This window comes from Lepisosteus oculatus, chromosome 2 (genome assembly GCF_040954835.1).
Source record: "Lepisosteus oculatus isolate fLepOcu1 chromosome 2, fLepOcu1.hap2, whole genome shotgun sequence".
Lineage (NCBI taxonomy): Eukaryota > Metazoa > Chordata > Actinopteri > Semionotiformes > Lepisosteidae > Lepisosteus > Lepisosteus oculatus.
In genome coordinates, this window is record NC_090697.1 from 65,589,173 (window position 1) to 65,605,602 (window position 16,430).

General features: G+C 49.9%; 1 protein-coding gene across 4 annotated transcripts in view; it reads left to right on the forward strand.

Moving 5' to 3' along the window:
- kcnip3a (Kv channel interacting protein 3a, calsenilin) overlaps positions 1-16,430 on the forward strand; it is an 87,749-nt gene that overhangs the window by 49,606 nt on the left and 21,713 nt on the right. The window contains exon 1 of one of the 4 annotated variants that reach the window (XM_069180866.1): positions 4,820-4,996. The exons of the other annotated variants lie outside the window; for them this stretch is intronic. Coding sequence (XP_069036967.1) covers positions 4,894-4,996 — 103 coding nt within the window. The 5' untranslated portion in view covers positions 4,820-4,893. Of the gene's footprint in view, positions 1-4,819; positions 4,997-16,430 lie in introns of those variants that run through there. 4 annotated transcript variants of the gene reach the window in all.

Here is a 16,430-nt window from a genome sequence, read left to right on the forward strand (position 1 = left end):
GTGCCGTCCGTGGGGAGTGTGCACGTTCTGTCTCCAGCCACAGGTCATTCAGGTGCTCCGGTTTCCTCCAACAGTCCAGAGACATGCTGTCAGACTTCATCCGTTTGTCTTAATCACCCTTTCTGTTCCCCGCGATGGACTGGTGCCTGGTCTGTGCTGGGTGAGGCCCCAGCTCCCTGCTCCTGTATTGGACTGAGTGCTTATTGAAGGGGAATGGATGGAGGGAAAGGGCAGGAGAAGGAGGAGACCTGCTGGGAGCCTAGTGAAGGTGAAACGGGCTATAGTGTCATCCGCTAAACTCTGTGCTTTTAGTTCCTCCTGCAGGTATTTGGTGTCATGAAGGTCAGCTAAAGGGTTAACAGGAACCTGGGCTGACTGGTGTGTGTGTGTGTGTGTGTGTGTGAGAACGTGTGCACGTTAGAAGAGATGAGTGTGTGTGCGTTTTCTTGCCCCCAGGATGGGTGTAGTTTTCTGCTGTGTGAGCATCACTGCAAAACCAGCGCCATGATTGCTCTCTTCTCTGGCAGTTAGTTAAGCTCTTTGCTCTTCCTAAAAGCCCCCCCCCCACTTCCTGCCCCCCACTCATCAATAATGCAATGTCTGTCCGGAGAGGAGTGAAGAAGTCAGTCAGTTAAGATGACACTGCGTTTTAATCAGGCACCCTGGAGACTATGCACTGGCACTCTCTGGTCAGCAGGTGTCAGCGTTGAGTCAAAAGGCTGTAAAGATGCTTTGCAATGAGCTGAAGTCTAGAGGACTGGGGGACCCGAAGTGTCCCTAGGGCTGTGCTGGACAGGAAGGGGGCTGACTACACTGCAGGTGTGTGAAATCCTGGGCTCACCCAGGTCTATGACCCTGCTCAGCTCTGTCTTTCCTGTCTACTGGAAACGTGCACCATGTGTCATTGACTGTCCTCCCCGCTGTCATTATTACACTGCTGGGCTTTTAGGACTACCAAGCTAAGCTCTTGTATTAAGTATTAAACAATACTTTTTTATATTTATTTACCTGTATTTATCATACACATGCATGGTTTATCACCAGAACCATGTTGTAGGCATTTCTATGGCATTTGTAGGAAAAATCAACTTTTTGTGGGCAAATCATCCCATCTCACAAAGATGCAGACTCCATATAAATATCTGGAAGGCGTCCCTAGTCAGCGCTCTGCATTGGATGATAATCGGAGTTCGGAGTTTGAGTCTTTTTCACTACAGCAGTATAGCAATTGAGCATTGTGGAAGAACTTGTGGCCACAGTACAGTCATTACATCTGTCTGATTCCACGCATCTGTTCTAAGCCACATCCGTACAACATCTCTACAATTAGCCGACTGTCTGTACATGACATTAATGTGAGCTGTCTGCAGCTAGTGTAGACTGAACTGCGCCACTTGGTCGTGCCTGATCTGCACAGCTTCCTGAAACGAATGAAGATTCCTCTTGCACAGCAGTTTGATCCACTGCAGGTTTTACCAGCCGCAGACTGTGCAGAGTGCACCCCGATGAAGCCGGAAAGCAAATGCGCCGATCTTAATTCCAAACAAATTCCGGTGTGAGCCAACTAACTCAACAACAGGCTACAGGTGTGAAGTATGTGGGGTTTATACAGTACTTTTTCTGAAGAATCTGCAGCTGGTTCAAATCTGGGACGGCTGAAACTGCTGTGCCCCGGCGATCTGATCTGATCTGAGATCCAGGCTGAGAGGGTACTGTCTGACTGCCCCTGTGCTTGTCGATCGCAGGGCATTGAGCTCTGGCTTTCCAGCCCTGCTAACGCCATTACCCAAGGAGGGAGGGAGTGTCCCAGGGAGTTTAATCTCCTCTCTGCGGGCCCGGGAAGATGTTTGTCTAAGGGTCAGAGTGACTGAGGTTAGAGAGAGCGAGAGGGGCCGTGTGGGTGAAACAGGAAACAGAAGAGATGGGATGAGAGTGCGCTGTCAGTGGGAGGGAGGGAGCGAGGGAGGGGGAGGTGGGCAGAGGAGGAGAGAGAGAGAGAGAGAGAGCGTCCCGGGCAGGGATATCCAGTGCTTTTCTCACAGGACAGAGAGAGAAGGCGAGGCAGAGGGAGGTGGAAACCGAGATGCCGAGAGCTCAGCCTTTCAGGAAATAATCCTCCGGAGTGTCCCGGGACGGCAGGAAACGCGATCCGACCTTCGGGAGACAACCCCAGATATTTTTTGGAGGGGGGGCAACAGCTACCCTCGCAGGACGCGTTATTACCGCCCCCCCACCCCGACCCCCTCCTCACCCCTTCCCCCCTCTAGCCCCGTCGAGGACGCGCAGATCCCCGGCCTCCTCCTCTCTCTCCGAGCGCGGGGCAGCCGGAGGCAGGCCAGCAGGGACCCCATGGACACGTCGAGCGGCTCACAGGGGCAGGGTGAGCCTTGAGGGGCCCTTCCGGAGCTCATCCTTCACAGCCGGGCGAATTCAGGGCAAGAGGGGGCTGCTTCTGGGCGTGATGGCTCCACAGGGGCTGTGGCTGTTCTGGCTGTTGGGAGAGGAAGTGTGGGTGACTTGAAGTTTGTGCCGGGTGTGTTTATTCTAGGGATAAAAGTCGGGGTCTGACTGTTTGTTTGGAGGCATTTTTTAGATGGTTGGATGTGGTCAGCATGCATGCATATCTTTCTCTGCTGTTTAATTAAGAGTGGGTTAGTTAAGGCAGTTAGTCAGCTAAGAAACATTTCTAGGACGTGACATCAGTACAATCAGGCAGCGCCTCATCACTCAGACTGTTGGCGTGTCAGAAATACCTCATTCGGGATGTCAGTAAGTCAGTGTGTCAGGCATTACTGCAGTCTTGGTTTCAGTCAGTCAGTGTGTCAGGCATTATTACAGTTGTGGTTGTGTGTCGGTAAGTCAGCGTGTCAGGCATTATTGCAGTCCAGGTGTCAGTCAGTAAGTCAGCGTGTCAGGCATTATTGCAGTCCAGGTGTCAGTCAGTAAGTCAGCGTGTCGGGCATTATTGCAGTCCAGGTGTCAGTCAGTAAGTCAGTGTGTCAGGCATTATTGCAGTTGTGGTGTCAGTCAGTAAGTCAGTGTGTCAGGCATTACTGCAGTTGTGGTGTCAGTCAGTAAGTCAGCGTGTCAGGCATTATTGCAATCCAGCTGTCAGTCAGTAAGTCAGCGTGTCAGGCATTATTGCAGTCCAGGTGTCAGTCAGTAAGTCAGTGTGTCAGGCATTACTGCAGTCCAGGTGTCAGTCAGTAAGTCAGCGTGTCAGGCATTACTGCAGTCCAGGTGTCAGTCAGTCAGTCAGTGTGTCAGGCATTATTGCAGTCCAGGTGTCAGTCAGTAACTCAGCGTGTCAGGCATTACTGCAGTTGTGGTGTCAGTCAGTAAGTCAGTGTGTCAGGCATTATTGCAGTCCAGGTGTCAGTCAGTAAGTCAGTGTGTCAGGCATTACTGCAGTTGTGGTGTCAGTCAGTAAGTCAGCGTGTCAGGCATTACTGCAGTTGTGGTGTCAGTCAGTAAGTCAGTGTGTCAGGCATTATTGCAGTTGTGGTGTCAGTCAGTAAGTCAGCGTGTCAGGCATTATTGCAGTCCAGGTGTCAGTCAGTAAGTCAGTGTGTCAGGCATTATTGCAGTCCAGGTGTCAGTCAGCAAATCAAGGATTATTTCAGTCTGGGTTTCAGCCAGTAAATAAGTGTATCAGGCATTACTACAGTTAAGGTTTCAAGTCGCTAAAGGATTCAAGGATTATTTGGGTCAACGTGTTGTCAGTCAGTGTGTCAGGAATTATTTTGGTTGGGTATCACCCAGTCAGTGCGTCAGGGTTTATATCAGTCAAGCAGTCAGCCAGTTCATCAGTGTTTCAGGGATTGCTTCAGTCAGGGAGGCAGTCAAGAGATTCAGGGATTCTATCAGTCACACAGTCAGTACATCAGTATTTCAGGGATTGCTTCAGTCAGGGAGGCAGTCAAGAGATTCAGGGATTCTATCAGTCACACAGTCAGTACATCAGTGTTTCAGGGATTGCTTCAGTCAGGGAGGCAGTCAAGAGATTCAGGGATTACTTCAACTGACGTGTCAGACATTCGGTGTGTTGGGTATTATCTGAGTCCTGGTGTCAGGCTTTATATCACTTGAGGCGTTCTTCAGTCAGTGTGGCAGGGGCTATTTCAGCCGGGTCAGTAGATCGCTCGGTGTGTCAGTCAGTCAGCGTGCCTCAGTGCTTCTTTCGGGCGGTGTTGAAGGAGGCTCCACCCCAGAGCTCCTGGTGTATCCCTTCGAGGAGCTGGCAGATTGGAGAGCGCAGAGGACTGAGCTCTCAAGGAGGGCGAAACCTGACACCTCAAAACACAAAGCGCAAACAAACAAGGCTGAGAAGCCCAGCGCATCAGGCTGGTGGGCGTCCAACCCCTTATCGATCCTCGTAAACAGAGGAGAAGAGTATCGTTTCCATTCAAAGAGAAAACCACATTTTGACATTTAAAAAAAAAACAATTGCACAGAAATTGTGTGCTGGTTTCCAGCTGCAGAGATGATCCCTACGGGGTCTGCGACGTGCACTGGGGGTCTCTGCTCTTCCAAATTCCCTGCGTTCTTACTTTAATACCAAAACCACCACGAAGCTCCTGGACCTGCCGGCCTGTCTCCAGCCACCTGCCTCCTCCTCTCCCTCTCGCTCCCTCTTCCTCTGTCTCTGGGGGGTGAGCGGAGCGGTGTGGGCTCGGACATGAGTGGGTGAACCTGAAACGTCCAGAGAGGGTACCACCCCAACCCCTCGTCTCACACACACACACACACAAGTGATCGGACTGCCTGACCCCCACCCCTGCCACCCCCTCTCCCCTCTGCCCTCACCCCCCCCCCCCCCCCCGCCCCCCGAGACACCCCAGCGGAGGAGGGGGCTGTCGCTCCATCCCGGATGCCAGTGGGCGCCGCGCAGGGATGGGTATCCACGGCATGGAGCTGTTCGCGGTGGGCGTGGTCATCATCCTCTTCGTGGCCGTGCTGAAGCAGTTCGGCATCCTGGAGCCCATGTCCATGGAAGGTAGGGTGGCACCCCAGCCAAATGAGACCTGCCCTCTCAAACCCTGGCTCCCTGGGGTTACCGGGCAGACACTGAAGGCCCCGTGCCCAGCCTGTGTCCTGTGTGCGTTTCCAGGATACAGTATTGCGCTCTAAGGGAGCTGTATTGAATGATCTGTTCATTTGCGTAGAGGCACTATTGTCAGATTTTCGGTTCCTGCTCCCCTTCTGCTACAGTAATACACCTGTTATATCCTCATATACATTGAAATCTGTTCTAGAAACATCATCACAAATGAAACTGCATGTGGACAATGGTGTATGTGGACAATTTGAATTCTCTGGAAGTAGGTAAATGTTGGAGCTGGACGTTATAAATGCAGCTGACAGGTTTTAATGCAGAGCCTTCCAGGAGCAGTGGCTCACGTTGTCATTTCTCAGCTGGTCTACAACGAGGGATTTACGGATCTGGATGGCGGGTGTGTCTGCAGCTGGTTCCTTTAAAGCCCCCGAGTCCAGTGAGAAGTGGGACAAGTGGGTCATATGGTCCATTTCGGCCTACAATGAGCTGATGTCGGTCATTAAGAGGTGTGACAGAACCAGAATGTACTGATAAACTGGCCCTCCCTTCTCTGGGCCAGGTGGCAAGTTCTCTAATGATCTGGCAGTTTGTGAAATGTTCATGAAAGACACTTGAAAGTCAAGAGATTTTCTTAAAAGCTGTTGGGAACACTTCACGATGGTCTTTGACAGGTTAGGGCAAATGATGTGCATTGTTTGGAGCAGAAGAGTGAGACACACACACAAGTGATCGGACTGCCTGACCCGCACCCCTGCCGCCCCCTCTTCCTTCTCCCCTCTGCCCTCACCCCACATATCCACACATATCTCCCTCTGCAGTGTGGATCGTGGCTTTCGACGTTGCTAATGGACCAGGATCTGTGTATTGTTAATTGCAGTGCTATTTGGTAAGGTTACCCGTGATTGCATTGTTAGTTGGTATTGCTAATTGCAGTGTTAATTGGTAAGGTTTCCTGTGATTGCATTGTTACAGTAGTTGGTATTGTTAATTGCAGTGTTAATTGGTAAGTTTTACCTGTGATTGCATTGTTAGTTGGTATTGTTAATTGCAGTGTTAATTGGTAAGTTACCTGTGATTGCATTATTAGTTGGTATTGTTGATTGCAGTGTTAATTGGTAAAGTTACCTATGAATGCACTGTTAGTTGGTATTGCTTATTGCAGTGGGAATGTCTGTAATGCACAGTGGTCTTATGAGCTTTTCATTTGTTTTTTTTTAATTTGCCAGAGAAATTGGTTCAGGCACCGTTATACCGGTGTAACCCCCCAATATAAGGGATCGATAGATATAAGATAAAAGGTATGTGTCTTCTTTTCAGAAATACAGAGGAGAGCACAACTGATGTATGAAATAAAGGAAGGAGCTCTGAAATCCCTTATACTGTTGATCTGAAGCTTCAGCATACTTCAGTTTTAGTTCATTGTTTACTGTTTCGGTAGCTGTGATGAGTGTGGCGCTGCCCTTGGTGTTATGAGACTTGGCGTGACAGCTGTTTCTCTCTTCCTCTCCCTCTTATTCTTCCTCACTGGGGCCATCAACCACCAGGACAAACACAAATGAGACGTTTTGTACCTTTCTGGTGTGTTAGATTGCTTTGGATCTGTCTTCTACATTTGGAATCGATGTTTGCATTTCCTTTTAGCTTTTTTCTTTATTTTCAGGATTTGCTTTAGTCTAGCTGCTAGGGACGAAGAGCAGTGAGGAGTATTGCAGCCTGTCCGAGTGCATTGGACAAACTGTCCTTCGATCTTAGACTTGGAACTTTCCACGTGCCCCTTGTAAATGGGGACTGGATATGTTCTGATACATTCTGTTCATGCTGCAACACTGATCGCACATCTAAGGAAGTTGTTGAAAGTAGCTCTTAAATGTACCCGGCTGGTCAGTTTTTACAAGCTGTGCATTTACATGAGTAGACGGCAGATTCCTGTATTTGTTTTACATAGAGGAGTTGCTTCATCCAGCGGTGCAGTGCAGCTCCTACCTGGGTGACGCACAGCAGATCAGGTGGAGGAGTGAGAAAGGACTTCACTGGTTGAGTTTTTAGGGATATTTAGAGCAGCCAGACTGTGCAGTCCCAGAATACAATTTGGCCAGGATGCAATGGCAAACGTGTTGTCAGGACTTCAGTTTAATGTCTCATCTGAGGGACTGCCTGTAACTCATGGATAAAAATCACAGTGGGTGGTCTGACCACACTATATCACCCTTGAGAGGAGTCTCAACACAGGTGGCGATGCAGTTTTAGGATGTTAGATATTTCTCCATATAGTATATGTTTTCCGTACACTATTGACCTGAACCCTTTAGTGTCACATGATCCTCTGGAGGTCCCATGACCAGTCTTTTGGCTCATCGGAGTGGCTCATCTGGGAGGTGCCTGAGAGATGGCGAGTCGACTCCTGACCTCAGGTGGTTGTTGTGACTTGTGACTGCACTTACACACGTTTATAAGTTAATGTGCTTTTCCTTATTTCATTTCTTTCCTGACCTCAAGGTTTGTAATAAGAGATTTTCCTTACCGCTGTGGCGCCCAGCCTTCTACTTACTATTTCTTCCATTATGACATCTCTGTTTGCTTCTCCCTGCTGGCAGTGGGAGCACAGCCTGTCCTCTCTGGGTGTCCAGGTCTGCCTGTGTCCAGTTTCTATGGCCAGGCTGTGGTCACTGAGTGTGTCCTCTCTGGGTATCCAGGTCTGCCTGTGTCCAGTTTCTATGGCCAGGCTGTGGTCACTGAGCCTGTCCTCTCTGGGTGTCCAGGTCTGCCTGTGTCCAGTTTCTATGGCCAGGCTGTGGTCACTGAGCCTGTCCTCTCTGGGTGTCCAGGTCTGCCTGTGTCCAGTTTCTATGGCCAGGCTGTGGTCACTGAGCCTGTCCTCTCTGGGTATCCAGGTCTGTCTGTGTCCAGTTTCTATGGCCAGGCTGTGAACACTGAGCCTGTCCTCTCTGGGTGTCCAGGTCTGCCTGTGTCCAGTTCCTATGGCCAGGCTGTGGTCACTAAGTTGTACTTCAGGCTCTTATGACAAGTCTATGCCTTCCCAATACCTGGAGGAGAGTTGCCCCAAGGCGGCTGTACTGGATGCACACAGATGATCTACATGGCCATTCTGCAGTCTTATATGAAGTGTGAAAATGTGTAACTTTGGCCTGTATAAAATATGCTAGACTGCAGCTCCAGTGTGCTGGTTCGGGTCTTCTCCCCTGACGGTGGGTGATCCTGCCTCACCTCCAACGCAGCAGGGCGCAAAGTTCTTCAGCAAGCTCTGCTCTTCGGCTGCCAGCTCGAGAGGAGTGTTACGTTACCAGCTGGTACTACGCTTGGCTCTCTTACACCTGTCACGTGGTGCTTTTACCATTTCCTGTTTGTTTTTGCTGCAAACCGAATGGATGTGTAGCAGAAAAGAGCCACGCCAGGCACAGCCCTGGTGAAGGTTATGTAGTGCCTTGCATAGGGCCATATTGTAGTGCACTCCTCTGAGCAAGGGGGGCGCTCTCCTGCAAACCAGCAGGAGAAAACTTGGGTCTGCAGTCTTTAGGACTTGACATCAGCGCCTTCTCTTCTGTTAGACTGAGCTCTCTCTTTCTTCGCCTCTCTCCTTCCTTCTTTCTCGCCCAGTCCCTGTCCCTCTCTGCCCTCTCTCCTGCTCTGACCTCTCTTCGCTGAACGCTGTCTCTCTCCCCCTCTGCTCTCTCTGTTTCCCATGGCGTACAGAGACTCGCAGGGACCACAGTGTGGTCTAGCATTACTGTGCATTAATAATAGATGCCGCATTGATCAGGCTTCCTCTATTCAGGGGCTAAATATGGAATCTGCTGTCTTTCTTAAGGAGTCCTGAAGGACACTCTCCCTCCATCCACCCTCCCTGAGGGCCTTCTCATTTATAAAATCATTTTGTTCTCTACTCTCATTTTTCTTGTCTTTTTATGCATTGTTGGGGTGGAGGATTTTCACTTTTCATCCCCTCCACAGTCCTCACTAACCTTCTCCCACTTCTCACTGCCAGTCTACCTCTGGTTCCACACTGCCTCCCTCTCTCTCTCCCAGTGTCTCAGCTCTAACCACTAGCCCACACTGCCTCCCTCTCTCTCTCTCCCAGTGTCTCAGCTCTAACCACTAGCCCACACTGCCTCCCTCTCTCTCTCTCCCAGTGTCTCAGCTCTAACCACTAGCCCACACTGCCTCCCTCTCTCTCTCCCAGTGTCTCAGCTCTAACCACTAACCCACACTGCCTCCCTCTCTCTCCCAGTGCCTCAGCTCTAACCACTAGCCCACAATGCCTCCCTCTCTCTCTCCCAGTGTCTCAGCTCTAACCACTAACCCACACTGCCTCCCTCTCTCTCCCAGTGCCTCAGTTCTAACCACTAGCCCACACTGCCTCCCTCTCTCTCTCCCAGTGCCTCAGCTCTAACCACTAGCCCACACTGCCTCCCTCTCTCTCTCCCAGTGTCTCAGCTCTAACCACTAACCCACACTGCCTCCCTCTCTCTCCCAGTGCCTCAGTTCTAACCACTAGCCCACACTGCCTCCCTCTCTCTCTCCCAGTGCCTCAGCTCTAACCACTAACCCACACTGCCTCCCTCTCTCTCTCCCAGTGTCTCAGCTCTAACCACTAGCCCACACTGCCCCCCTCTCTCTCTCCCAGTGTCTCAGCTCTAACCACTAACCCACACTGCCTCCCTCTCTCTCTCTCCCAGTGTCTCAGCTCTAACCACTAACCCACACTGCCCCCCTCTCTCTCTCCCAGTGTCTCAGCTCTAACCACTAGCCCACACTGCCTCCCTCTCTCTCTCCCAGTGCCTCAGCTCTAACCAGCTCGTCCTCCTGAAGCCCCTCATCTCACTGCCTCCCAGTCCCACGTATTTCTCTCTCTCTGCGGAGTGACGGAGTTCCCCCTGCTCTCTCTCTCCTCATCTCGCATCATCTTCCTTCAGAGCCCAGGGACAGAGTATCGCCTCTCTCGCTCTGCTTCCTGGCAGCGGTGTGCACATCAAGCCTCTCCTGCTCTTGCTCTGTGACTCTCCACCTCCCTTATTAATGGACATTGTTCAGCTCCAGAGAGCAAGAGGGATCAACTTGCCTGTTCCCTGAGTTTAGTATTTCCCACAGAGAAGCAATAGGTGGGGACATGATGGTTAGTGGTTGGAGGTTTTCGAATGTAGGGCTCTTGTGAGTTTATCTGGCCTGTTCAAGCATCTGTGTTAAAAATGCTAGGCATGTTTGAGCCAATACATATAGAAAATGTCTGTTTTCAAACAGGCTAGATGGGCAGGGAGGCCTCTTCTTTCTGTTGGAAACTGTTCACATTTATGTTCTTAAAATTGGTTATTCCCTCATCACACTCTAGGGGGTGCTGTCTCAGCTCAGTGTGGCCACTGCAGAGTAAGTAGTACTCTGTGCACACCCTTGTGCAGATGCTTGTCCCACAATGAGGGTTTGGGAATACGTTGTGTTGCTTTTGGATCTAGGCTTCCTGTATGCTCACCTGTTAGAACAGGCCAGGATGTCTGTCACCTCCATCAGAGAGAGAAGGCCCATTCAGCTGACTCGGCCTGCGGTTGTCTGTGATGTTCGGCGATGTGGAAGTATCTGCTGTCTTCTCTGTCATCGGTGTTGCCCAGATTATCTTCCTATTACTGTGGAGGTTGTATTTGCGGTTCTGAAATACACACACTTCCTGTTCATTTCCTGTTCATTAAAACTGATGGTCCATCAGAGCCTGAAGTAAACTAGAGGCAAATTTGCATCTTGTTCTGGAAACTCCGAAAGTTTTAGCCGAATCACTGCCGAATCCATTTTTTTGACTCTCAAATTCAGGAGGGAGAAAGACTGAGAGAAGGAAGTGCAAAATATTTTCTGGTTTGCACAAAGCTGCACACGTCAAGCAGGTCCCGGTGGTTGCATAGCAAACTGATCAAACCGGCCATCCTACCTCCAGGGGGCGCACATCAGCTAAGGACACATCCCAGCCTGCGCTTCACAGCGTCACAGCAGTGTCCACTGGGATACTGGACTTTTTTTGGACAGCGACAGGGCAATGAATATGCACCTTTGTGTCATGTGTTACTTCCATGCATACGCGCGTGGATACTGTCTCACAGCAAGCAGCTTGCGCTGACTTCTGTGTCAGTGACTTTTACCAGCAGCTGGTAAAACCTGGCATGGATCAGGCGGCGGCGCCACAGGAGTCGTGATGCCCGTCTCTGCTCCCCTGGTGTTCCTTCCTGAACAATAAGGATTGTTGTGGTTGTAGACCGGCTGTCACACTGCAGATATCTTGTGCTTGTGTCTTGTAAAAGCACAGGAGGTCCTGTGTGAACCCCTGTCCATTGATGGTAAATGCTTCTGCAAGTTGTTTTTTCTCAGACTGTGTCTTTTGTTCTCCCAACCACCCCCCCTCCCGCACGCCATCACATCGTCAGCCTTTTGTTATTTACAGTACAGCTTTGCCCAGGGCTATTTTTAGCCCCAGAGACGCTGTAAAAATAAAATCCCTGCAGCGCCAGTGAAACCGGAGCCGCCGGCCCTGGAGTGGGGGGCGCAGTGAGATCGATAGCTGACCCATTTAGACTCGTCCCGGCGATCCATCACTCTGATCGCTGACGCGAGGGGCTCTTGACGCAGGGCCCTGCGCGCTCGTGCCAGGGACGCCCGCCGCCACCACCCCCCCCCTCTCTCCCCTTCTTCTTGACCTCTTCCTTTTGTCCCCTCCCGGGGCTTGCGAGGGGAGAGCGAGGTTTTGGGGGTACCCTGAGCCCCAGAGCTGTCTTTTCTCTTCTCACTGATCAAGGGGTCACACCGACCTGATGCAAAGGAACAAGTAAAGGTTGATTCCGTGCTGAAAAGAGAAGAAAAGAAACACAGCGTTTCGCCTGTGGAGCCTTTTTGGGGTGTGCAGATGTTCACACGCCCGAAGAAGGCTCCACAGCCGAAACGTTGTGTTTCCTTGACTGAAGAGCCCTGGGAGACAGGAAAGCTGTCAGTCCTCAGCTCTGCAGGTTAGACATCTGATCAGGCAGGTCTGCCCCTGCCTGCTGCTGAGACTGTCTGGGTTTGTGGATGAGACTCTGGGATTGAATTAGCTGCTGCCAATCTTTCCGCGCATCCTCTGTCCATATCCACTTCATCCTGCAGAGGGCAGTGTTGAACCGGAGCCCAGCCCGGCAGCCACAAGGCACCAGTGATGATGCCTTTGGGGCAGGACGCCAGTCCATCACGGGCCATACACACCCGCACGGTGCACACAAGAAAGAAATTAATGGGGCCAGCATGTGTGTTTCAAGAGTGTGAGGATACCGGAGCACCTGCATAAAAAAAAACCCATACAAACCTGAGCAAAACATGCAGGCTCTGCACGACAGGTGTCCAAGCCCAGAAAAACAAACTCAGGACCCTCGAGCTGTGACACAACCACACAAACGCAGCTGTGCTACCTGCTGCAATTAATATTGAATTACTCATTCAGCAGTTTTATCCAAAGCGTCTTACAGACATGGGTGTTGGGGTTGTTCAGGAGATTAAATTGGCCTTTCAGCCTGTGCTAGCCTACAGAAGCCAAGAAAAGATGAGCCAAATGCACTACTCTCCATGGAAACGTTTCGAATGTTTCTGAGTGCAGATTCCACAGTATCATCTTAGATATTGTATTGGCACCTCAGTACCTGTCTGAACTATTATCGCCCTACTGCCCATCTCGCAACCTTCGGTCTTCTAATTCTGGTCTCCTTACTGTCCCCCAAGCTCCTCTACATTGTATGGGTGACAGGGCCTTCTCCTGTTATGCCCCGAAGCTCTGGAACTCTCTGCCCAAGGATATCAGAGAGTCACCTTCTCTGAACTCCTTCAAATCCAGACTCAAAACCCTCTTCTTCAGAAAAGCCTTTGCTTAACTGGTTCCATTCTTCACCCCTCTGCTCTTCTTAGTACCACCTTCCACGGTCTCCTGTGTATATTGTAATTGTGTTTTATCTTGAGTATTCTTATTTATTGTTGTTGTCATTCTGTAAAGCGCTTTGAGAGGCCACCTTTAAAGGCGCTATATAAAATAAAGTTTATTTTTATTATTATTATTATTATTATATTAGTTAGTGGATTGTTCATGAGTGTATTATTATTAGTGAATCATTCAGGTGGGTCCTGCACATTGGTGGTGGTGGTAGGGGAAGTCCCTATTGCCTGTAGAGTGCTTTGAGTGTAGTGTGCAGAAACGCTCTATATACGTGTGAGCATTTATTTAATTATTATTATTATTATTATTATTATTATTATTATTATTATTATTAGACATGAGCAATCGGCGTTGTGCAAATACTTGGGAAAAAAGAATGGAGCTTCCTAATGAATCGGGCCACTAGGGGGTGCTCTAGACCACTGCTCATGGCACTGTTGTGAACAGACTCTACCCAGAGAGGAGTGCAGTGGACTGAATAGCCTGTGTGGGCTGCAGGTGTTGCATTACAGGAGCAAAACTGGAGAAAGCAGAAATCCAGTTTCCCAATAGTGCAGTACAGGGAATCCTAGATGTCACTTGGCATATCTGCTCTGTTTGCTTCTTTCAGTCACGTGCAAAGCTAAGGTGCCTGTCTCTGTGGCTCTTGAGAGATGTACAGGCTGCACAGGCATTGCACTCCTCTCTCTGTGCTCTCTTCCTCTCTCTGGACCCTTACCCTCTCTGTGTAGCAACGTCAAAGCCTTTTCCAAACCTCTGAGTGAAAACACTCATTCCTGAAACTCTGACTGCCCATGAATCCCTACAACTCCTTAGAAACCCTGCTAAGACAGCAGTACCACACAGCCCTCTCCCTTTCTTTCTGCGCCTGTCTCGTTCGCGCCTGCTGTCTCTCCTCCTCTCCCTGCCTCCCTCTTTCCCTGTTCCTTTCCCTCCCTCTCTGGCCTCCAGCTGTCGGGAGTGACTGCTCTTGCTCCTGCGCCTCAGCTCTCGGGGAACATTCGGCTTAATTTAATTTGTTGTTTCTTTTACATTAGCTTTCAACATTTCTTTCTTTCCCACGTCCCCAGAGCAGCAAAAACAGGCCTGACTCCATTCATTCTTCAAATCAGTAATACCTATTTAAATACCCCCCCCTCCTAACCCTCTTGTGCTCATCTCTGTACTGAGTGGCTGCTCTGTGCTGTACTTAGTGACTGCTCTGTGCTGTATTGAGTGACTGTTCTGTACTTAGTGACTGCTCTGTGCTGTACTAAATGACTGTTCTGTACTGAGTGACTGCTCTGTGCTGTACTAAATGACTGTTCTGTACTGAGTGGCTGCTCTGTGCTGTACTAAATGACTGCTCTTTGTAGTGCTGAGTGACTGTTCTGTACTTAGTGACTGCTCTGTGCTGTACTGAATGACTGTTCTGTACCGAGTGACTGCTCTGTGCTGTACTGAATGACTGTTCTGTACTGAGTGACTGCTCTGTGCTGTACTGAGTGACTGTTCTGTACTTAGTGACTGCTCTGTGCTGTACTGAATGACTGTTCTGTACTGAGTGACTGCTCTGTGCTGTACTGAATGACTGTTCTGTACCGAGTGACTGCTCTGTGCTGTACTAAATGACTGTTCTGTACTGAGTGGCTGCTCTGTGCTGTACTGAGTGACTGTTCTGTACTGAGTGACTGCTCTGTGCTGTACTAAATGACTGTTCTGTACTGAGTGGCTGCTCTGTGTTGTACTAAATGACTGCTCTTTGCTATACTGAATGACTGTGCTGTAGTGAGTGACTGCTCTGTGCTGTACTGACTGACTGTTCTGTGCTGTACTGAGTGACTGTTCTGTGCTGTACCTATAGATGTAGTATCTATATATCTTTTCTTTGTGGTCAAATAGATTAAGAAATCACTGTAGTGTCATTTTATGAGGACAGAAATGTGTTATTTAGAGCCTTACTCTCTTCAAGCCAGTAAGACATATCTTAATTTGAATATGAATTTGAGGGAGAAAGAGAAGCAGGCAGAAATAAATCGTGTATCTCATGAGAACTCGCCAAGTAACTGAGAGACCAAGAGGAAAGATATGCTCTCAAAAATAATCATAATAATGAACTGAAGTAGGGCAGGAGTGATGGATTGAAATTAAAATCTATTCAACTGGGCTAATCAGCTAGGGGCAGCAGGGAGTAACAGAGAAGGTCAGAGAGTCTTTTTTATCTTGTCAGATGTATGGTTGACATCGTAGCCTGTGGCTCTCTGGGAGACTGGTACACTGACACAGGACTGGCACTGTCTGTGGTCTGTGGCTCTCTGGGAGACTGGTACACTGACACAGGACTGGCACTGTGGTCTGTGGCTCTCTGGGAGACGTTTACACTGACACAGGACTGGCACTGTGGTCTGTGGCTCTCTAGGAGACTGGTACACTGACACAGGACTGGCACTGTGGTCTGTGGCTCTCTGGGAGACGTTTACACTGACACAGGACTGGCACTGTGGTCTGTGGCTCTCTGGGAGACGTTTACACTGACACAGGACTGGCACTGTGGTCTGTGGCTCTCTAGGAGACTGGTACACTGACACAGGACTGGCACTGTCTGTGGTCTGTGGCTCTCTGGGAGACTGGTACACTGACACAGGACTGGCACTGTGGTCTGTGGCTCTCTAGGAGACTGGTACACTGACACAGGACTGGCACTGTCTGTGGTCTGTGGCTCTCTGGGAGACTGGTACACTGACACAGGACTGGCACTGTCTGTGGTCTGTGGCTCTCTAGGAGACTGGTACACTGACACAGGACTGGCACTGTCTGTGGTCTGTGGCTCTCTGGGAGACTGGTAAACTGACACAGGACTGGCACTGTGGCTCTCTGGGAGACTGGTACACAGACACAGGACTGGCACTGTCTGTGGTCTGTGGCTGTCTGGGAGACTGGTACACTGACACAGGACTGGCAATGATACCCTCTAGTTTCATTCTTCCTCTTGAAGGTGCTGATTACCCCTCTTCTAGACCGGTCTGTGGTTGTTATTCTAGACAAAACTAGAAAGCTTTCTGTCCCTCTTAAGGGACACACACAAATGAGTAAACTGAGGAAAATTAAAAAGGTCTCCTGTAAGACACACTGGCACACATGTATACAAACAACGTACAGCATTTCAATGTAAAAAATGTAATGCAGATGTACACAGGGTGTACGATTCAGACTGAGCTCAATGATCATGGGTTCGAGCGTGGGTCATGTCACTAGCCACCTGTGACTGGGAATCCCCAGGCAGAGGCACACAGCTAGCTGAGTGCCTAAGGCTAGGGTGGGATCTCTCAGCTCTCAGCAACAGCGCCTCCTGTGGTCTCCCGGGTGCTTACAGGCTCACAGCGCTGTCGGTGAGGGACACGCCTCTCCTCCAATCAGCATCAATCCTCCAGCACAGGCTTGTGACATGTA